At 44.3% G+C, this 22871-nt stretch overlaps 1 protein-coding gene across 13 annotated transcripts in view; it reads left to right on the top strand.

Moving 5' to 3' along the window:
• PKP4 (plakophilin 4) overlaps positions 1–17317 on the top strand; it is a 222853-nt gene extending 205536 nt beyond the window's left edge. For 9 of the 13 annotated variants that reach the window (XM_069497850.1, XM_069497681.1, XM_069456529.1 and 6 more), the window contains 7 exons: positions 1222–1372; positions 4699–4894; positions 9392–9476; positions 9600–9717; positions 12580–12708; positions 14470–14543; positions 16306–17317. In XM_069497850.1, the coding sequence (XP_069353951.1) occupies positions 1222–1372; positions 4699–4894; positions 9392–9476; positions 9600–9717; positions 12580–12708; positions 14470–14543; positions 16306–16554 (1002 nt within the window). In that variant the 3' untranslated portion in view covers positions 16555–17317. The remainder of the gene's footprint in view (positions 1–1221; positions 1373–4698; positions 4895–9391; positions 9477–9599; positions 9718–12579; positions 12709–14469; positions 14544–16305) is intronic. The other 4 variants (XM_069456298.1, XM_069456382.1, XM_069497930.1 and 1 more) reach the window with 2 other exon arrangements.
• Positions 17318–22871: the final 5554 nt, after the last annotated feature.

The raw sequence follows: 22871 nt of genomic DNA, 5'->3' as shown, positions 1-22871 counted from the left end.
GGGCTGGGCTCTGCTGGTCGGTCTCCAAGTGAAACAGAAGGAGTTGGTTCTGTTGTTGCAGGTTTCAAAGAGAGAAATTGATAAAACTGCCTGAGTCCTTTACCTTATAGCAAGTCGTGTACTCTCCCCATTGTAGATTTCATTTGATTTGAAAAATAGGGGTAGTCATTTCCTGTGAGGAATGTTAATAGGATCTCTGAAATGCGTCTTTTCCTCCCATTTGTATCATTAAAATTATTCTGTTGGTATTCAAGAAACTGGAGGGTCAGTGACATATTCTAACATTCAGAATAATACAAAGGGCTGGCAGATCTTTGTCTTCATGTCTTGGCCGCAGCAGGAAAGTATCAGACATTTTATGAGCAATGTCTTTCAATTATCCTAAATTTTGAAAGATGATCTGCATTGGTAAAAATGTCAATTAAAGCTTAAAACAAGATTAAAGATCCGTTTTCTAATGTTAGTTTTTTTTTTTTTGGTTGTTTCACTGATGACTTAGCACTCATTTCCAATTCATATGATGCACAAACTGACTCACTGTACAGCGTCGCCTCATAGTCACAAAAGAATTGCTTGACTGCAAATTAAAAAAAAAAAAGGGCAGCAGCTAACTAATCTTGAATGAGAATGCATTTTGCACACAAATATACCTACTTTTTTGCCAGTCTGTATAAATTATGATGCTTGATGTTTCTGGAGAATTCCCTTTCTTCTGAGGCAAGGGATTTTTCCAAGCAATCACTTTGACAGGTTACTGAACTCTAAATATTGTTTCAGGGAATATAGAAAAAAAAAATGGCTGGATGGAGACAGGTTCTCCTTTAATGTTCACTGATGGTTACTATGTCTGCCACCTATTTATAGCCTCTAGGCCTGGCATGGGACCAACTACAGAGAAAACACACGATCCTTCCTTAATCATATTTATGTATCTGAGATAGAAAGTAATCACTGCCTTCTCTTTTCTGCACAAAAATATCTGGCAGATGGTGGTTTGAGATTTTCAGGCTTTGGGATTTCTTTTTAAATCAGTCATCCCAGCCTATCTTTCTCCCAAACCATAGTTTTCTCTTTACTGACACCACAGATTTAATCTTCAATTGGAAAGAAAACATTTAATCTATTAGTTCATCTTTTGGAAACATCTTTCTTTTCGGCGATAGTAACATATGAGACTGGAACTTTGTTTTATATTATTTATTGCCTTATTTTGCTCACTAGTTTGCAGCATATATCCGGGCAGCTGTCCGAAAAGAAAAAGGGCTACCCATCCTTGTAGAACTTCTGAGAATGGATAACGATAGAGTCGTTTCTTCTGTGGCAACTGCCTTGAGGAATATGGCGCTAGATGTTCGCAACAAGGAGCTCATAGGTATGTTCTGGTGACAAGGTGAGCTATAAAAGGAGAGCAACTATAATATTTATAAAACTTTTCTTTTGATTAATAAATCCATAACATTTAAAATCACTAACAACTGAGCCGTAGTCCTCCATCTCTTGGCATATTTGGGTACCCCTGCTTTGCTACCATTATTTTTCTGCAGGAGGCAGGCTGCATTAATTAAACATTGATTGGGAAAGATACATTTTTCAGAAGAGCCAGCAATTTCAGTTGTACATTACAACACTAAATGATAGATTTGGTGTCTCTGTTTCCCACGAGAGGTCTATTTCCTGAGCAACAAAAAATTTTTTAATTCTCCTTTTCCAATTTTTGGACTGATATCTGCTAATTCACCAATACCACCATGTTCTAAATAAAAAAGGAAATCATGTGAGTGTTTTGTAGCTTTTCTCTCTGAGATCTGTGTAAATGCTTACCCCAGGGCAGAACCACCGTCCCAAGGCCATTCCTTCCCTCCCAGGGCAGGGGCAGGGTGAAGTGAGCAAGGCCCTGGGGGGCACAGATCCTTAGGAGGCCCTCACTTTTGTACAAGGGAAGCAGGGCACCCGCATGCAGGGGGGATGGGCGCCTGAGTGGGTTTTGCACCCTCAGCAGCTTGCTTGCCTTCAGGGCACTGCCACGTCCCAGGCAGGTTGTGGGGCAAAGAAAGGGTCAAGGACTCTGCATAGACCTGAGCTTCAATCCTGGATCTGCTGCTCACCCCGTGCAATCCGGGGTATCCTGTGTAACCCGACCCCGGCTCAGTTTCTTCATCTAGACTGGAAATGAAAGAGAGCTGGGGTTGCCTACTGCCCTGACCTTGGGTTCTCTGTGAAGATGAAATGAGAGGGGGTGAGGCAGCCCCTTACAAACCGCCAAGCTCCACGCCAGTGCCACAGCTGGTGACAGGTCAGGGGAGAGGGAGGGGAACTGGATTCATGTGAATCTGTATTGAACTTAGATTAAAATATGCGTGCCATGATGGAGAGAAAGGGAAGGAAAACAAGGACAATAATATTTACCGTAAAGAGTTAGGGTGAGGATTAAATGGGAAAGCCCTTCACACAGTGCCTGGCAGAACTGCTATTTTAAATTGTTGCCAGATTAACCTGCCCTTAACACACCATTCCTTTGAGCCAAATCGTCCCCCACGGAGAGAAAAGGAAGTTCCTCCCCGCCCTGTTCATAGTCCAGCTTGAGCCTGATTCTGGTAGATGTGCTATAACTCAGTTCCCACACTTCCTTGAGAGAAATCCCTTAGGTCCCTAAAGAGAGGGTTTTTTAAGTTATTTTTGTTATATCTGTATTGTTTCAATTTCTTATAAGCAGCAAAGGAATCTGAGAATTCTTAATGCTAAAAATTAAACCATTTACCCATCTTATGTCCTATCATATTCCACAACTCATAGAAGACACAGGGAATATAAGACACCTGCCACAGTAACACATTTTTATCAAGCTGAGGGTGTCTATCAGCTGATCTGAAATCAGTAGGGACAACATGTTGGTTTCCTTAAAAGATGGCACAAGGCCGGACACGGTGGCTCATATCTTTAATCCCAGTACTTTAGGAGACTGAGGTGGAGGGTCACTTGAGGGCAGGAGTTCAAGGTTACGGTGAGCTATGATCATGCCTCCAGTCTGGGTGACGGAATGAGACCCCATCTCTTGGCAAAAATTTTACTTGTGTCTTTTTTTTTATTAAAATTATAGGCATATTGACTCCCAGGATGATAATAAAGCAATAATAATAAAGTTCTTACTAAGGCAAGGCTAGGTAGGGGAATCTCATAGCTATTGAAGCAATTCTTTATAGATACCAAATTTCTCATACTCCTCTCCAAAAAGAGATTATCTCTAGCTTTTTCAATTTCAATTACCGGCTGACAAACTAGAACAAATGCACTACAAACAAAAGAAATTAACTAAAGCTCAAGTAAATATTTTCTTAGTTTTTTTCCCCCATGCTAATAATTGAGTAGATGCTAATGGGGCCCTTATGAAAGGCCTGTTTAGGTCCAGTGGTAAGCAGTAGAAGACAGGCTGGCTGCACACGGCATAGTTTGCAGCATGTCTCAGGGAAGGCTCCAGCTTCCTCACAGCAAACACTGTTATGAACAGTGGAAAAACAGTGATGACATTGTAAGGCCACAAGATAAATGTGGTATCTGAGACCAGATGACAAGTTAGCACTGGTGATTTTGAATACTCATGAATGACCAAAAGGTCCATGACATGTAATTTTTCATTTTGCTAAGGCACAACTTTAAATGGCACTCCTGGGGCTTAGGATGAGGCAGCTCACTCCGCCTGCGTGTGAGCCTGGCGGTCCCCTCGGAACCTGCCAAGTGGGACCAACTCAGTTCAGTGTGCAGTAAGTTCTGTGAAACGACAAAAGTGTTTTCTTTGTTAAAAATGGCTCTGACAAGAAAGTCCATTGCTAGTACTGGTAATGGACGTGAAAAGAGAGTGGGGATCCGAGAAGGGGAAGGTTCTTAGGCTTAGAAGTGCTGGGTAAATTAGAGCCAAATCCTGAATCTGGGAGAGGCGCAGATGAATCTTCATAGGGAAACAAGAAAAAGTTATTCATGGAACAGTTCAAGCGTGCTCCAGCGGGGCAAAAAATACTCCTCACTGAAGAAAGAAAATGCTAGTGGAAGTTAAAAAGGGGTTATTCCCAGAAAACACAGGATGCACTGAGAGGCCAGGACTCTGAAGACATTACTTTTTTCCCAAAGGTCTTTTAAAGAAACCAACATGTTGTCCCTACTGATTTCAGATCAGCTGATAGACACCCTCAGCTTGATAAAAATGTGTAACTGTACCCAGGTCACATGTTGAGATCCAGAAAGATTTCATGAAAAGTATTGTTTGGCAGCCTTAGTTGGTCCAGATTAAAGATACATTTCATAAAGCTTTAAGAGGAAATTGAGATAGTTTTGATGCATAGGAATTTAATTGAGAATAAAATTTACTATCATAATTCCTTCATTACTTGCTGTTATTGAAAAGAGTTGAACTAAAGCAGCTTCATTAGTCTACCCAATTTTATGTACTGATTTACATTTTCTTGCAGCATTTGATAGTAATGTTTTACAAACCAATCATTCCTTCAACAATGTTGCAGTTAATGCTAGCTTTCCCCTTAGCAGTTACATGTGTCCTTTTCTTCTTTGCCATAGGTTTTGATTTCTTTTTCCTGTTATTTCTTGAGGTTTTGTTTTGAAGAGACTGCACACTGTTAGAATCTTTCAACAACAATAGCAAAAGCCTGGTACCTTCTGGAAGTAGAACTTAACCTTTTGATTTGTCAGGTAAATATGCCATGCGAGACCTGGTCAACCGGCTTCCTGGTGGCAATGGCCCCAGCATACTGTCTGACGAGACCATGGCGGCCATCTGCTGTGCTCTGCACGAGGTCACCAGCAAGAACATGGAGAATGCCAAAGCCCTGGCTGACTCGGGAGGCATAGAGAAGCTGGTGAACATAACCAAAGGCAGGGGAGACAGGCAAGTCTACGGCGCGGAGGGGCGGGCGCAGGCCTCTGGTTCCTGGGATTGTCCTGTGAGAAGGCCTTTGTCGAGGATCCCTTTCCTATTGAGAAGGTCTTATTTTTGCATTTCTTACACGCTGACAAGCTAAGCTGTCTCCAGCAGTTCAAGCCTGTTATTCTGGGAGAGGCATTTTCTATCATGCAGCCTTTTGCTAGTTTTTAACTTTATTGTAACACCCTCACTCCTACACTGGTTTCTGTCTCTGTCTTAGTCCGTTCATGCTGCTATAAGAAAACATCATGAACTGGGTGGCTTATAAATGCAGAAACTTATTTCTCACAGTTCTGAGAGGCTAGGAAGTCCAACATCAAGGCACTGAGAAAATTCAGTGTCTGGTGAAGGCGGCCTTTCCGGTTCATAGACGGCACCTTCTAGCTGTGTCCTCACATGGTGAAAGCGGGGAGAGGTCTCTCTTGGGCCGCTTCTGTAAGGGCACCAACCCCATTCCTGAGGGGTCCACCCTCATGACCTAATCCCCTCCCCAAAGGCCCCACCTCCTCATGCCATCACCTTGTGGGTTAGAATTTCAACATCAATTTGGGGGGGGACACAAACATTCAGACTACAGCAGTCCCTAAAGCCACAACTGGTCATGCCAACCCCCGGAAGAATCAGAAATGCCAGGATGAGGAAAATCTAGGGGGCACCATTTCCCTGGTGCCTTTGGCTCTGCTCCAAGGCCAAGGGCCTGTTCTACAAAAACATCTTCTTGAATCCTCAGTTCTGGGATTAACTCTTCTTCCAAGTACCCAAAAAGCACTAAAATCACTGCGCTGAGCAAGGCCTGCCATGTGCCCTCAGGATGCGCCCTAGGCGTGGATCACACGGCTCCCTTTGCTTCTGGATAACACCTCGCTGATGAAGCAGCAGACGTAGGAATTAGGCAATTAGTGGCAAAAATAGAAGGTTTTTTTTTTTTCTGTCATGAAGCTATAGCAGTGACTATAAATTTGCCTATAAATCAGAGAAATGGTGAGTAGGGATGCTCGGTGCCTTCTCAGAGCAACAGGACAGCAGCCCCCTGAGCCAAACGGGACCTCCCCCACTCTCTACCCTTCCCCTTCTCTCGGTAGCACTGATTCCCCCACGTGTCATTCATGTCTCCCCCAGCAGCAGGGACTTTGATTTCGGGTCACTGCTGTATCCTTAGCATCTACAATAAAGCCTGGCCGCCCACACTAGGTACTCGATGAGTGCTGGTTGGCTGAATGACAGTGCTGGAACTCTCATTATGTGTCATCTAGTCTGGTAGGTTAGACTTTTGAAGGAATTTCTGTAATAAAATGTAAGAAGAATCTAGCAAACCATTTTGTCTCTCCCCAGAAACCACACCCATCAACAGTAACAATATTTCCTTCCAGTCCTTTTTTTCCTTTTTAAATTTCATTTGTAAGAAATGTACACAGTCGACTTTTTATTTTAAAGAAAATGAAACATGACAGATGAGGCTAAGGTCCCGTTCTGCTGACCACCCCCCCAGGTAGCTGTAATCACCTCCTGTGCCCCTCAATGTCATTAGACAGCCTCCACTTGTGAATGGCCTAAGAGGAGGCTGGAGACATGCTGAGCAGATGCCAAAACCTTTGCCTAGTAAACAAAAAATTATTACCCAGTCCAACCTTTTTTTCAAAACAAGAGCTTCAGAACCAGATCAAGTTGTCTCCCGACTCTGTACACTTAAGTGTCCTCATGATTTTTCCCACCGAGTATTTATTGCTCACCTGCTGTGTGCCAGGCGCAGCTTTTGATGCTGGGCTTACAGCTGTAAGGAGATCACACGACACCCCCACCTCAGGCACCTTACGCTCCATGCGAGGTAGGCGAGGTGCCAGGTGAGTGACAACACAGCATGGAGGCGGTGCTGGGGGATAGGGCGACAGGCCATGCCAGGAGAGGAAGGCCCGGAAGAGACAGTGCCTTAGAGCACAGGCCTTGGAGGAGGAGAGGGAAGGAGCAGGGCAGCTCCTGGGGCAAGAGAATTTCAGGTGGGGCATCACACAGAGGGCCCTGATGGGAGAGAACCTTGTGTGTTTGAGGAATGGCAGGGAAGCTGTGGGGCTGGTGTGGAAGGAGCGAGGGGGAAAGGAGGAAGAGGAGCAGTCAGAGGAAGCAGAAGCAGAAGTAGAAGACCCTGCAGGCAGTCTTCACACAGTCTTTCATCACCCCAAATAAAACGGGAAGCCACAGGAGAGTGCTCAGCAGAGGTGACTTCCCTTTTAAAGAGGTCAGTGACATGACCTCCCCCACCCCACCTCAGGGACTCATGGTGGCCTTTGAGGTGGGAAAGAAGTGGCCAGCTCTGGCGTGGGTTAAAGGTGCACTCATCAGAGTTTGTTGATGGATGGACTAGGTGAGTGGTGTAAGAGGAAGATAGTGCCACACATGACTCCACAGTCTTTGGCAAAAGAGATCAGAGGATGGAATCGTCACTCATCGAGATGGGGAAGCCTGTAAGAGGAGCAGGTTTTTAGGAAAGACCAGGGACTTGCTTTGATGTTGTATTTGAGATATCTATTGGACATCCAGGTGGAGATCTGGTCAGCAGTAGCATATGCAAGTTGAGTTTAGGGTTGAAATTCAGGCTGGAAATACAAATTTGGGATTCATCAGTGTATAATGATTATTTAGAGGAGTAAAACAGGGTGAGATCACCAAGGAAGTAAATGTAGAGAGAGAAGAGAAGAGAAGAAGTTTGAGGGCTGGTGTCCCTCTTACTTAAAGGTCAAGGAGATACCCAGCAAATGAGCCCAAGAGAGTAGCCGGAGCATTCGGAAGAAAACCAGGAGTATGTGGCGCCTTGGCAGCTGAGCAGAGGAGGCGTGTCAAAGGTGAGCAGGTGTCAGGTGCTTGTGCTCAGTCAGGTAGGATGAAGACCGAGACTTGACTGTTGGATGCAACAATATGGAGGTCATAGGTTTAAGAGAAGATGGATGAGAGAAATTGGAGATGCAAATATATAACCCTTCAAAAAGTTATGTTACAAAGGAGAGCAGAGAAGCTTCCTTGCTTTTCTTAGCAGTCAGGTTTCTGCTCATAGAATTTGTGTCAGAAAATACTCAGCCTGTTTGTATCAAGCTGTATACTGGGCACAGTCCAGCCTGGTTGAGTGTCACAGCTATCGTCCTCATAGGCAGGTGTGGTGTCCGCTTTCCGTGCCTGCTTCATACTTAAAGACAGGGAGACAGACAAAGTGGCAAGACCCAGCCGGGAACAGGATGGCTGTGAAGTATGAGGACCCTGCTCCCCAAAATCTGTCTTCCAAAGGCCATCTTGGGTGCTAAAATTTCACCTTTATTGATTTCTTTGAAGAACTTAGGCATTGCCTTGTGCTGTGGTCTATTTTGGAAATACAAAGTTTAGAAAGTGGATTGGTTTTACCTGGCTCTGCTCTTGACCGGGCAAGAGCACTGAGAAGAGTGAGTCTTAAGTGGGGCATGTAGATGCAGAAAGGCCCCCAAACCAGGAAGAAAGCCTGTGGTACCCCAAATCTGCCTGTGCTGGCCCTCACCTATACCCTCAGAATCATTGGCAACCCACATTCTGTTGTTAGGGGCTGAGGAAGTGGCTTACCGCCTGCTCCCCTCTCTCTTTCTTTACTCCATGTGATGTTTAATTAAGAAGATAAAGATAGAAGAGGAAATCAGATTTTAGATCTGGTTACATACATTTGAAGTGAAATTTTCAATGTTAAAATGAGTTCTGAAGACAGGTGTTCAGTTGCCCTTAGGGCTGACTCCCAAGCACTGTTCCAGGAGTGCCACCCCTAACATGGGGCTCCGAAGGCCTCAGCCGAGGCAGGGAGCTGCACTCCCCTTTCACTTCCCAGGGAGGCCACTGACTCAGAGCAGCGGCTCCCAAGGTGAAGTTCGGTGACACGTGGTCAGCCTTGCTGAAACAGAGCACCAGCATTTGCAAAATGTCTTCAGAGAGGGGAAGTAATACCTGTGACCATGTTTTCCAAATCGAACATTAGAGCGCATACATTGTTTACACAGAGCTATGAATGATAAGAAGGCAACGAAGGTATTTAGATGAAGGCCTAATAATGAAGGGGGAAAAAGCAGATTAACTTGGGAGGGTCCCCAGACACTCAGGGTATGTGGTCATGGTTGCATTAATCCCAAAGCGTCAGTGAGGTCAGCAGCCCTCAGAAGAAATATGGAGAGACATCGAGGTTGACACCTAAAGAGGCCTTCAACTCAGGCTCATCCCGGTGACAGCTTCTCACCACAGAGCTGACAGCCTTGCTTTGGTTCTTGCCACCTCCGGCCAGTCCTGAGCTCGATCACCTCGCAGGCACACCTGATCCCTTGGTGGTGTTTCCCAGCAGCAGCCTCCGTCCCCTGGTCCTGAGAGAGGCAGCCTCTTGGTCGCTGGTTTGCAGCCTGAATCCTCCAAGTGGAGCTAAGGCAGCGCCACCCACGCTCATTAACATCCGCGCTCTCTCCCTAGATCATCTCTGAAAGTGGTGAAGGCAGCAGCCCAGGTCTTGAATACGTTATGGCAATATCGGGACCTCCGGAGCATTTATAAAAAGGTAACCTACAAAAATAGCTCTGGCATAATTAGCATTCATCAGAGCACACACTTGTAATCATTTATTGTAATGAAATGTCATTATTCATTTTGAGAGGTCCCTTTTTCTCTTTTAACTCTGCAGGATGGATGGAACCAGAACCATTTTATTACACCTGTGTCAACATTGGAGCGAGACCGATTCAAATCACATCCTTCCTTGTCCACCACTAACCAACAGATGTCACCCGTCATTCAGTCAGGTCAGTGGGCAAACTCCACTCCTTTACGGGAGCCTCTGTGCGACAGAACATTGGTTCCCAACCAGAGAAGAGTGAACATAAGCTGGTTCAGCCTGTCGCCTCCAAGCCTGCTCGTCCAGCTGAGAGCCTTCTTTGGGAATTACACACTATTGGAAACCACAGAGCCACTTTCTTCCTTCCATTTTAAGTTCACACAAGTTTACAGCAGCAGCAGAACATAAAAGTATCCCCAGGTGCTCCCCCGAGGTCCTTCTCACTGGGTGGATTCTAGCTTGTCACTGGAGTCTGCAATCGACAACCTGGACAGGTGATCAGGATGCAGGACAGTGGAGGTGACACTTAGAGACACGGGGTTATGCCTGAAGACGCCTGCCCTGTCTGCCTGCTGGCTGTAACTTTGGAATCTCCTCCAAAGTGATTTTCAGTTTTTCTTGGTGAAACCTCTTAAGAGCAGGGTCATTTAGCAAGATCTTTAGACCTGCAACCTGGGAGAGCCTCACCCTTTCCAGGTAAACCTCCTTCCTTTGTAGAACCCCTGGCATCCACCGCTAATGGGAACAGGCCTTACAGGGTAGATTTGTAGGATTTTCCTTTTGATTTTTAAGTTGAGGATCTTGGCAACCATACAACAACCTATTTGTAGTGTTTAAATTGGTAGAAAGAATATTCTGAGATTCAGTCTAAATTTTTTTTACATGTAAAGGCAGATTATTAGTACCAAGAAGTCAATCCTATAAATTTAATTCTTTTTTTTCTTTTTTTTTTTTTTTTTTTTTTTTTTTAGACAGAGTCTTGCTCTCTTACCCAGCTAGAGTGCAGTGGTGTCATCATATCATCATAGCTCACTGCAACCTCTAACTCCTGGGCTCAAGCCATCCTCTTGCCTCAGCCTCCCAAGTAGCTAGTAGCTGGGACTACACCACGCCCAGCTAATTTTTTTTTTTTTTTTTTTTCTCTTTTTGGTAAAGATGGGGTCTCATTCTTGCTCAGGCTAGTTTCAAAGTCCTGACCTGAAGTGATCTTTCCACCTCAGCCTCCCAGAGTGCTAGGATTACAAGCCTGAGTCACCACGCCCAGCCTAATTCTTAACTAAATGAAACAGGAAAAGTAATAAATATCTTATTTTTATTTGGCTTTAAATCACCCATTCTGACATATAAATACGACCCGTTTTATTCAACGATGCTACTGCCGACAGTCTTATTTCTCATGTGGACAAATGTAGCCAAGAAGACTAAATATATGGCTGGTGGTTCTTGCCACATAATTGGATGTCCCCTCTTGTACTAGGAGTTTTTAAAAATTATCCACCTACTGTGTATGGTGTATATTTATATCTTAGTTTTTAAATTATGGGTTGTTTTCTTCAAAGAGACTTATATGTCTGGTTTTTAACAATCCTTGCTGAGCTCCCAGGTGTAGCCTGAGACTGTCTTTTAGAAAAATGCTCAGAATCCTTTAGGGACTTAGGAATAGGGATGCCAGGGAAATCAAGAGATGTGGCTTGCTTTACAAAAGTCATGTGTACAGGCAAAGAGTAATTTGAGATAGATGAGCTCATGGTTACTAAGCAATGAACTTGTTTTGAGGACCTCTTAAATATACCTGCTGGACAGTGTCGAGTAGCCCTTGTCCAAGGTCCTGTGTACGTTTTTGGCTTCTGTTCAGAGATAGGATATATCACACTCCTGTTTCTCTAGTCATTCTAAGGGCTGATCATCCATCCCTTAGCACTAGTGTGGGATCTGCTTATGGGCAGTCGAATGCCTTGCTAACGTAATCATGGGAGGCAGGTGGGCGTGTTTTCTGTCCCGCTACCTTCTAGGAAGTAAGCGAGGTAAGCAGCACATAGACACTGCCCATGCGCGCTCACCCACGCTTAACACAGAACTCTACGTCAGTGAGGTGACATTTTAGGAAAAGTATTTCAATATCAGTCTTCCTCTGAAAGCATCAATGTGTGCAAAACCACTGGTGCCAGGTTTGAGGGCCGTCACGTTCCAGCGTATCGAGTGAGTAAGTGGCCCCTCTGATTTGTAATTAAATTTAGTGGAAGCAAGATGATTTTTTTTTTTCATGAGAAAAAGGAAAAGAATGTGAAATGTTTCTCTCTTCCTTCTGTGCAAAAATGTTCAAAAGGAGGCCCAAGGATGGATATGTGTTATTATTAGATGTTTGGCTCAAGCTGAGATAAAGAAAATCTTCTGGGAGGCCAGGGCTTAGCACCATGAACTTCTTGATGAAGTAGGCTTACTGGGTTTACATAATTGCCCTGACAGCGGATCACCATAAAAAGAATTATAAATTTTATAGACTGGGCACTCTTGTTCAAACACATTTAGAGATGCAGATATTTCTGAAATAATCAGAAATCAAAACATGCCCTAAAACTTGTGTTTACCGAAGTGCTATACATGAAGGATAATAGACGGGTGTTTTACAAGCAACTGAGCTGAGATCATAAAATAGCAAATATAACCCTTGCGTGGCCAGTAAGTTGTTATCACTCACTCAGTTTCGAAGGCCTAGTCAAGTCCGTGAGACATACTGGTGGGGCCGCCTGCATGGTTTCTGCACTGTGTCTCTCTAACCGGGCCACCGGCACTGCAGCTTATGAGTATGCCCAGGGGTTGACCTTGCTGATGCGCGCAGTGGCGGCCCACAGGTGACGTTTCTGGTACTCGGGTCTGGCTGCTGTTTAGCTTCCAGCACGTCTAAGAGCTGATTTTTAGCACCAGCTGGGTGGCATTTCTAATTACTGACCTTTGTTTTTCTGGAGCGGATTTTCCAGAGACACTGACAGTCTGATTTCTCTTTCTTCCCCTCTTTCTCTCTCCTTCCTCCTTTCGCCTCTCCCTTCAGTCGGCAGCACCTCTTCCTCACCAGCACTGTTAGGAATCAGAGACCCTCGCTCTGAATACGATAGGACCCAGCCACCTATGCAGTATTACAATAGCCAAGGGGACGCCACACACAAAGGCCTGTACCCTGGTAAGACGCCAGTTGGGTGTGTGATACAGTCTCTCGAAAAGCCGCGTTTCCAGGCTCTCGGCCCGTGGCCTGGGCAGTAGCCTGTGCTTGTATTGAGACGGTCCCCCAGCAGCAAACCTTGTTCCAGTCAGTCTCTCCCTGTCCTGCTTTGGAGATTGTTGCCTTTTCCACTTGCTTTAAATAAAATAAGCCAGTACTTGTGTATATGTATGTATGTGTGTGTGGAGTTGTCCGGTGGCCACAAACACAAAGAGGGCAGCATCCAAATGAGCAATCATTCCCAGCTGCTCAGTGGTGCAGTCCCTTTGCTCTGTCTCCGTCCTGCTCCAGCATTCACTCTCTGAGTTGGCCACAGGCACCAGAACCCTGAGCTCGGGCTGGCTTTGCAGGGCCCACGTCCTCTAGACGGACTGATCTCTTAAATTCAAACCAGGGATTGGAGATCAATTTCATTTACATTTTCATGGCAAAAAGTTTGAATGAATAGAAAAATATAGAATGCAATTCTCCTTGTAGTGATTATTTTTTAAGAATAACAAAACTAATGTTTCATAGTGTTAATATTTTTATATCCTATTCAGAAAGCTGTGCATATAATTTATTTAAAGAATGCCAGCCCAAGGATTACCAAGATTTCATATTGTCCCCATTCTCAACTCGACGGCAAATTATAACTACTTTAGAGGTTTCAAATAAGTCAGTGTGAGCTACCCCCCAAAAAAGTACTCTTTTCTCAAAAAACCTCTTTATTAAAAATAAATAAATAAAAGCTGGTGGCAACTTGACTCCTACTGGGGGAGCAGTCTCAGTTGTGCTGTTGTCTTTGAAATTGTGATTTCACAGGACTATTTACTAATCGACTACTGTTACTATGGCAATTAATAGCTCAGAAAATTACAGATGCTACATTTCAAATACCACGCTCTGTGCAAAAGGAAATGCACATACAAACTGAAGTGCATGGTTGCTTCAGATTTGCAGCAGCCTGCTTTATTTTAAAGATCACCTCCTTAGCATGCATACCCTTCTGTATCTTTTTTGCTTGCTTCAATAAACTAATTTGCCTCAAGTATGTTTCATTTTCCTCATTAAAAAAAATAAAAATCTCTGCTAGCCTTAACAATAATAGAAGGGTAACTAATGCCATCATCAGGAGTCTACTATGGACTTTTGAAGACATCTGGTTACTAAGCTCCTTTGTTCTAAAACATACTTAAAAATGGCAGACACAAGACCGTGCCTCCCTGTGGCGTGACTGCTTAGAACATGCCTGTTCCTGCTCTTTCCAGGACCTGGGATTTTGATCACAGCTATTTAGAAGGCACTGGGCTTGTTCTGATACTGTGTTTCCCTTCTCTTCTCTGACTCACGGCTCTAGCTTAGAGCCCTGGAAAAGTGGTGTTCCTCAGCGCGGGGAGCTGTGCTGCGGTTCACAGCCAGCCGGAGAAATCCTCCCAGGTGTGAGCAGAGCTTGAGAAGGAACGCTTTTTGGATGAGCGCTGCACGGGCATTGCTTTTCGGTGAAACACACACAGCCTATTGTTACCATATTTTTGCTCTTAGCCCCCTCCAGCCCTGGCATACACAGCAGCCAGGCCAGACTCAGGGGACCCAGGCCGCCGTCTCTCCCAGCCTGCACTGGCACTGGGGAAGGCAGCGCCTGTCGGGGACGGCACCAGCCCTGGTGCAGGGGAGACCACACAGCCTAATGGACCAGGGTAATGAGCACTGGTTTTAATTTCATAAAATATTTTCTTACAGGCTCCAGCAAACCTTCACCAATTTACATCAGTTCCTATTCCTCACCAGCAAGAGAACAAAATAGACGGCTACAGGTGAATTTGCAATGTCATTTTTACAGAAGGCCGATTAGCAGTAACACAGTAAGGGGTCCACGTCGTTTGACTTCCCAGTGCTGGGCCGACATGGCAGGGCCCAGGGAGCTTTCCCTGGGGATCTTCTCTGCTCAGAAATGCATCGGTGGTTTAAACAAAGTGCGTCCACAGTAGCCCATGTCCTTGATTGTCCACATCGGTGCTGCTGAGACCACCCTGCCACTGCTGGGAGTAGCGGAGAAGGATTTAGCTCATGGTCTTTGCCCAACACTTTCCTTTTCCTGCTCTTTTTGTCTCTTAAGCTCTCAAATCTCTTCCATCCTCTGGGCGAGGAAGGGTCGGTAAGCACACTGCACTCTCATCTCATTGTTCTCTTTTTTGTATATCTCATTCTCCGTCTTCACGACTCCCTCCCGGTCCAATCTCCATGATGTAAAAACACTGAGTCCACGGCCGGGTCTGTTCATCTCAGAGGTCAGAGTGCACTCGGCCCCTGCTGGGGTGGACCCCACGCTAACAGAGCGGAAGCTGGCCGTTGTCACACGCCCAGTCTCTGCTTTCCTGAGGGGCCTGAGGTCAGTTCCAGGTCCTTCCTGATGCCATGGCCAACCTAGGTCATCTGTTCTCTCCTCTTGCCTTTCAGTGACACAAAGCAATTGGAGTGTCCCAACATGAGATTGTATCCTGTCCTTCAGATAAGGATATTCTAAGACCCCCTCCACTTGGTCTTTTCTCTGTAGATGGAAGAAAAAGAACTTCCCAAATTACTCATAATTTATGCTGTAGTTTTTAGTCAGGAAAGAATAGCCTCAAAATCAGAACTCTAACTTGAAAAGAGAATTTAGCTCTGAAATCCTTATAAAGTTAGAATTCATTTAGTTCCAGAACGTGACATTGATTCCTGTGTGGTTAATTTGTTACCTCTTACTTAGTGGAGGGATTTGGGCAGAATCAAGAAGAAAGACAAATGTAAGAACCATGACAATTGGAAGGAATTACTGTGAGGTCAAAGCTAAGACAGTACAAAAGGAAATGGGGAGCCGGATGCCCTGTGTGGGTACCCTTGTGTGCCTGGCCCTGTTTCCTTGTAGAAGGACTTGTTAGCCCTGGCTTGGGAAAGACTTTTCCTCTAGAATTGTATTTGCTCACGTGTCTCTTCCAATTTTATTACTCTCCAGCCTTGAGATTGCTTATTCTTTTAATAGTACGACTTAGAGCAGAGTTCCAAAGTGTGACTCTTATTAACATTGACGGATGGACTCAATCTTCATTTCTGAAGTAAATATTTTAAAAGATGGTTCTGTAATTATGCAGTTATCCAGGGCCCCAACATCCAATCCCCAGCTAAATTCACGGTGTGCTAATAATTCCCCTGGGTCAAAGCAAAAATCAAGACCATCCTCTTTTGGCCCACACAGGTAACAGGGTCCTCCTCAGCCAGGGACAGGGCCTGTGGTAGGGAGGGGAGGTAGCTGGGGGCCACCTGCCACCAAGATCTCAGGCTTTCCTGAGACACCGACTTTTCTAGAGGTCTTAGGCCAGGACTCGAGCAAACTCAGCAGCCCACCTATAAATGTAGTTTAAAATCCTCACCATCCATTAGTAAACATACAGCGCGCACCAGAAACAACTTTTAACCTTAAGTCTGCAAATATTGAATATTGCTTTAAAAACATGAAAGCAGGAAGCCTACATTGATTTTCCTTGAACATATATTTTTAAGTTTTGCTTTTATTTATTTGCCTTTTCATTTTGTCAACAGCATCAACAGCTGTATTATAGTCAAGATGACTCCAACAGAAAGAACTTTGATGCATACAGATTGTATTTGCAGTCTCCTCATAGCTACGAAGACCCTTATTTTGATGACCGAGTTCACTTTCCAGCTTCTGCTGATTACTCAACACAGTATGGACTGAAATCGACCACAAATTATGTAGACTTTTATTCCACTAAACGACCTTCTTATAGAGCAGAACAGTACCCAGGGTCCCCGGACTCATGGGTGTAGCATCACGACGCTCGGCAGAGGAACTCTTTCCCTCTAACCGTGTTTGGATTGAAGTGAAAAAGTCCGTCTTGCTGATTTGATGATTGAAATGTGAAAGTGAAATGGAAGGAACGAGTGAAGTGCATATTTCTTTTTTCTTTTTTGAGGAATTTTCAGGGAAGTGAGGAAACGTTTGGGAGAGGACTTTCTAAGCTCTATTTAGGTGTTAGACCTAATTACTTGTAGATTCTGTAGTCTGGTGAAGGTGTGGGTGACATGATGAGAGGTTTGAGAAACGGGTGAAATGAGATGGGGGATGTTTAGGTGAAATCAAATTAAAGATGATTTTTTTAATGTGAATAAAGTTATGTTCAGATAGTTTGTACAGAAAAAAAAAAATAAAATGGATGCCCTTCATGTTTTATTGCTATTACTAAATGTCAAGGTTGTATGCTATTATGTCTTGTAAATTTTTTTTTGTTGGTGTAAATATGGAAATGCCACATTGGTTAAGTGCCATCATTTGTAATGCAGTGTGTCATTTGAAAAGAGATTTGAAGAAACTGACAGCTTAAAAAACAAATGGGAAACCCAAGGAACTGTTAGCAACTAAAAACAAACTATGACCTCCTTTGTCTTCACAATGAATAGTGTACTTTGGAAGCACAAAGTCAGTCTGGTATAGCAGCGCCATGCCCATTCCCTGCCTCTTTCATAGGACACGTCACTGCCATTTTCTATGCACACGAAAGAAAAATAAATGTGGAAATTTCATCCTTGGAAATGTGTTCCCTATTCTTTTTTAATTTTCTGTATGTAATATGGAAAAGCAGATCTAATAAACACAAATCTAACTGCATGTTAAAAACAGCTTAAACATATCTATTTTTGGACTTTTCCTAGTTTTATACCCTTTGAGATGGACCACACCAAAGAATGAAGCTATGAACTCTCCTCTTTATCTCAGTATTTTTATTTCTTGGGATCTATTTTGAATCTAATGCACTTTACAGTTTTATTTTGCAGTTTTTTTTTTGTTTGTTTGTTTTGTTTTGTTTTTTTGACTGCTATATGTACTTAACACCCCTTTTTACCTAAGAGAAGTTATATCCGGCACCCCGGTCATAACTAAATTGACAAAGACTCCTTTGGCACCATTTTAAAGGACTCAGTAACTACATGAGAACAATGGTTGATTATTTGGTTGGCACCCATGTAATAAACCAAACAAATTCTAAATAATTATCTTGCTGAGTAATTCCATGAACACAATAATTCCTAGATTAGGAATAGGGAAGTGGGAGGCCCCACAGGCAGGGTAGGCAGGGGTCCTGACGGTGTGCCGCACTGCATTGCTTGCAAGTTTTTCTCCGTCTGTGTAGACAATGAGGGGCACCCGTTTCCAGAGGCCTAAAGTCTGAAGCCTCCCCAGATCTTGTGGTTTCCACCCTTGAGCCCCAGCTTCTGGATCTTTCGTGGAAAACTGGGAAAGAACCCACATGGCAAACCAAACCCAGAGGTGTTCACTTAGCCCCGTATATCCTGCAGGTATGACAGAAATCCCAGATTAAAACATTCGTGCTTTTATTTGTGAGTATATGGAAAGAGACCTAAGAAGAGGGCTTTCCCGTGCTGCGTGGACAGCAGCTGAAGACTAGGAGGCAAAGTGCAATGAAAAGTCGAGTGAAAGCGGGAAGATTCCTAAAGTCTGCAAATGGGGAGACTTTCTGAGGTGCAGGCTTCCAGAAATGACATGTGTACCGGTCCACAGAGTCGGATTGCCCAGCTCCCCAAAGCCCGGGCTGCCTCACACCCAAAAGAGCAAGAACCAGCCCTCCTCGGACGGCAGAGGTCGCGGGATTTCCCAAGGAACTGGCATCGGAACTTTTGAGATGTGCATACACTGGAGCTTTGAGTCACTCACTTCCCTGGAGCTGGTATTTCCCCATCTGGGTTAAAGCTGAAGGCCCTCACTCAGGGAGTCAAGGGCACAAGGGAATCTGGAACCAGCCAGAGCTGACTGACAGTAACTGTTTCTTTCAGTGACCCCATTAGTTTTGGGGGTAACTTAGGTCTCCTACTGTACCAAGCAGCATTTCAAAAACTGATCCAAATTTGGATTGCAGAGAACTCACTGTGGCCTCCAATCAGACTTAACAGAGCCAGGAAGAGGCCTGTGGATGAGGACTGGGCAGAAGATCTGATTCCCTTTAAGGCCTCTCCCTTGTGACCGGAGAAACCGCAAACAGAGCCTGAATGATACAAAACTGCATCATCGATCAAAAAGCTGAGCCCACTGTCCCCCCCAAGGTGTGGGAATAAACAAGCTCTGCCAAAACAAAGTTGACTTTTTATCGCTGCCCTAATGGCACCAAGTAGCAGGCAGAATTCCGCCGACTTCCACCCCGTCCCGGAGGGTCAGGGCTGAACTGAGCCCGTGTCTGTGCACCAGATGAGGTGCCCACCCTGGCCGCTCAGAACCAGAGGTGGAGTCCAGGGATCAGTGTCCTTGAAAAGCCCCCTGGGTGATTGCAATGTGCCATCAGGTGAGAACTACCTGTGCTCACCATTCTCCCTCCTTTCCTGTGTGTGATCGGAATGAATATTCAGCAGTTGGGGTTTGGGATGTGGCATTTGCCTAGAAGAGATGGATATATCTGGAGTGTCTTGAGCTCTTAAACTTGGAAAGTTAAATGTAAGGTTTTTCTTTTTGCTGGAGTATGTTTTTTGCCCATGCACACTTGTTTAATGTTATGTCCTTTGAAGCCTGTGGACATTTCATGAGCGTCAGAAATGATAACCACACAGCCCCATAACTCTTCCCATCGTTAATCCCTGGCCAGTGTTTGGTTTTCCCCCCGATTGCTAATTCTTGCACTGAAATACCAACAGTTCGCTTTACTGAGCACTCTGTGTGCTGACAGTATCACAGCAAACGTATGAAATCTGCACTGACATCCCATGTTACAGGTTCTGAAGCAAACTCGGAGAATAACTTGCTAACTAACAATCGCACAGCCAGTAAATAGCCAAGGCAGGGTTAGCGCTACATTCTATCTTAGCCACAATGCTAGTGTTTTTCAAATTTAATCATTTGGGTTCCAACTGAATTTTACTAACATTTTTCATGGCCTTGAGTGTGCAAACACAGTCGCTACTCTAAAGAAGAAAACTGTAAAAAATAAATAAATAAATAAAAATGAATATTTAACTATTTAACATGGGTGTGTCCATGTACCACCAAAATTCATCTTGTCTACCACAGCTGGGGTGACATGAACCGCATTTTGGGAAACTTGAGTCCTGACCATTCTGATGAGTGTGATACTTTAGGTTAGTTAGGCTGAGAACTGCCCCTGAAAAAACCTGTGAGCTATGTCTGCTAATTCAGGCCCACTAAAACAAGTCTGTCACCAGGCAATCCTCTCATTTGGGGCCTCAGCAATACCTTTGAAGGAACACATATCCAAAACTATTGGGTAGTGGTCTCACTTCCATGATCAAACCAGATGACAAGGAAAAAAACATTTGAAAACTTGGCCATTGCTGTTCACTTACTAGGTTTTTTAAGTAACACTGTTTATAACAGCATTTTTCATAATAGCCAAAACTTAGAAACAACCCAAATCTCCAACACAAGAATGGATAAACAAAAATTTTATCCAAGAATAGAAAACACTGTGATATACTACACAGCAATAAAAAGGAGTCATAGATGCGATGACATGGATGAATCTCAAAAACATGTTGCTCAGAAGAAGGAAGAAATTGCACAAAAGAGTGCATGCCGAATGCTTCTAATTCAAGACAGGAAGAACTCACGTTGACGGAAATCGGAGTCATAGGTGCCTATAGGGGTGGGTATTGACTAGAGAACTTTCAGGGATGGTACAAATGTTCTATGTCTTGATTGGAGTGACAGTTACACAGGTGTATACATTTATCAAAATTCATAAACTCTGCATTTCATTGTATTTAAATTTTACCTCAAAAAAATGAACACTTCGGCCGGGCGTGGTGGCTCACGCCTGTAATCCTAGCACTCTGGGAGGCCGAGGCGGGAGGATCGCTCGAGGTCAGGAGTTCGAGACCAGCCTGAGCAAGAGCAAGACCCCGTCTCTACTAAAAATAGAAAGAAATTATATGGACAGCTAAAAATATATATAGAAAAATTAGCCGGGCATGGTGGCACATGCCTGTAGTCCCAGCTACTCGGGAGGGTGAGGCAGGAGGATCGCTTGAGCCCAGGAGTTTGAGGTTGCTGTGAGCTAAGCTGACACCATGGCACTCTAGCCCAGGCAACAGAGTGAGACTCTGTTTCAAAAAAAAAAAAAAAAAATTGAACACTTCAGTAAAGAAATGCCTAATGACATCGTCTGAGACTTATGAACTAGAATCAAAGTTCCAATTATTAGACTCCCCTGAGTTGAGAAAACTCCAATTCATATATTTCTAACCTAAACAAAACATGTATTTAGAGCAGTTTATCACAAAATTCCTTTGTAGTTCTATGCACAAGTCCCTATGAAAGCTGACAGCTTGCCTAGTTAAGTTTACTCAGAATTCTGGAAAACATATACTTGAAAAGCACTCCATGGGAGTGTCCTTTTGGATGAGCTGCGATTGCAGTGATTAGCGTGTGCGCTGACAAGCAGGTAAGTTAAGAAGTAAAACTCAGGCTCATGTTTAAACACGGTGCCAGGAGAGAGAAGCAGAGAGAAGCGTGTCGTCCCTTTTACCTAATGATCCAAACAGATGTGTAAATAAATGCTTCACCCACCTCAGCGCCACCCAAGCCACAGGGAAGGAGTGTGGAAGCAGAGCCTTTTAGGCAAAGTACCAGAAAGGTGTTAGCAGAGAAACAAACAGGTCAGTGAAATCAGGGGCAGAGCAGCTAATGGAGTGTTCTCTAATCTACAAATGCAGGCAGACTTTGAATGCAAAGAACTTTACTGCAGGTCAAAGGACTCCTTGCTGGAGAGGAAGCAAGCAGTCCGACTCTTAATTAACGTGCAACTGGAAAGGAAGTTGGAAGCAAGATGCAAACAATGCTTGGAATTCCACAGGGCCACTTCCGCCCGGATCCATATACGGCTGCCCTTTTCTAGCCTGTGCCAAGGGCTGGGCCTCAGAGACCATGGGCTGCCACCCAGACATTGGGACGCTTCTCAGCTGGGACTGGTCTGTTGTGTCTTCCTTTAGAAGGTCTTGGCTTTGGTCTCCAGCCTTATTCACCTTGTGGCAGCTGTTTGCCATTCACCCATGTGATGGCTTGACTTGACTCTGACATTATGAATGACCTTACTCAGGACAATCTTTAAAGGCTGCAGACACAGAAAGGAAATTATTAGCAAGCAAATTATGACTTGGATTATGTCAGTTTTAGTGTGTTCCCTGTTTTCACGTCAGCAACTTCACTGGAAGCAGCTGGCATGTCCCCTAAGTGGCTGTTTATGCCTATGGCTGTTGCCTAATTCTAACTTGAAATCACTAAAAAGCGTTTTGTGCTGTCATAATCGTTTGCATGAGCCATAACTATCTCTTTCATTATTAAAGTCTCATCCAGTGGTTGGGGGAATTTTGATAAAGACTTAACGATGCTGTAGCCTATTTCAACCTCCATGCGCATCCCAGTGATTCCCGAACTGACCAAAGCATTGTCTTGGAAAATCAAATTAAACACAGCTTATGCTGGGTCAAAGGTATAATTCTGAGATCAGTGGGAAAATATTCAGTTCTTCCTTCAGAAATCCCTTACAACAGTTAATTTATTTCCCAGAAGGCACCCCCCCCTGAAATGTGCCTTTATTTGCTGGCAATGAAATGTAATGTGTTTGGCTTCCCATGCCTTGGGGAGCCGCCATCCACAGAGTAGTAATCTAATAAAATGACTTCGGGGAGGAGGAAACCCCTCCAGGGTTTCTCTTTAGGATTCCCCGGAGTCAGTGGCAGTGCCAGCCCAATCCCGGGAGCTCTGTTCCTTTCCAGGTGTGGGACTGAGTGCAGTGAGGTGTGCCCAGCATCCTGGGGACTGGAGGAAGGGATCCAACCCAGACAGGCTCCAGGTTGAAAATGGCGGTCACCTGAGGACATCCGGCCATGACAGACATGGCTGTGGTATGAGGAATACCGTTCAACCTTTCACAAAAATGGAGACAAACCAGGGGGTTCTCTAGATTTGTGATTTAAATATACAGATATGTGTCCTCCAAAATCACTGCAATTATGGCTGGTCACAGTGACCACAAGTCTCCTTCTTATCTCTAACCGGTCAGAAGATAAACACACCATTAGTGTGTTTATTCAGTTTGCCAATAATGAGGTTCCTCTTCTTCATT

This window comes from Eulemur rufifrons, chromosome 1, assembly GCF_041146395.1.
Source record: "Eulemur rufifrons isolate Redbay chromosome 1, OSU_ERuf_1, whole genome shotgun sequence".
In the NCBI taxonomy this organism is placed as follows: Eukaryota; Metazoa; Chordata; class Mammalia; order Primates; family Lemuridae; genus Eulemur; species Eulemur rufifrons.
Note: the sequence above shows the minus strand (reverse complement) of the source record. Positions and strands in the feature narration are given on the sequence as shown.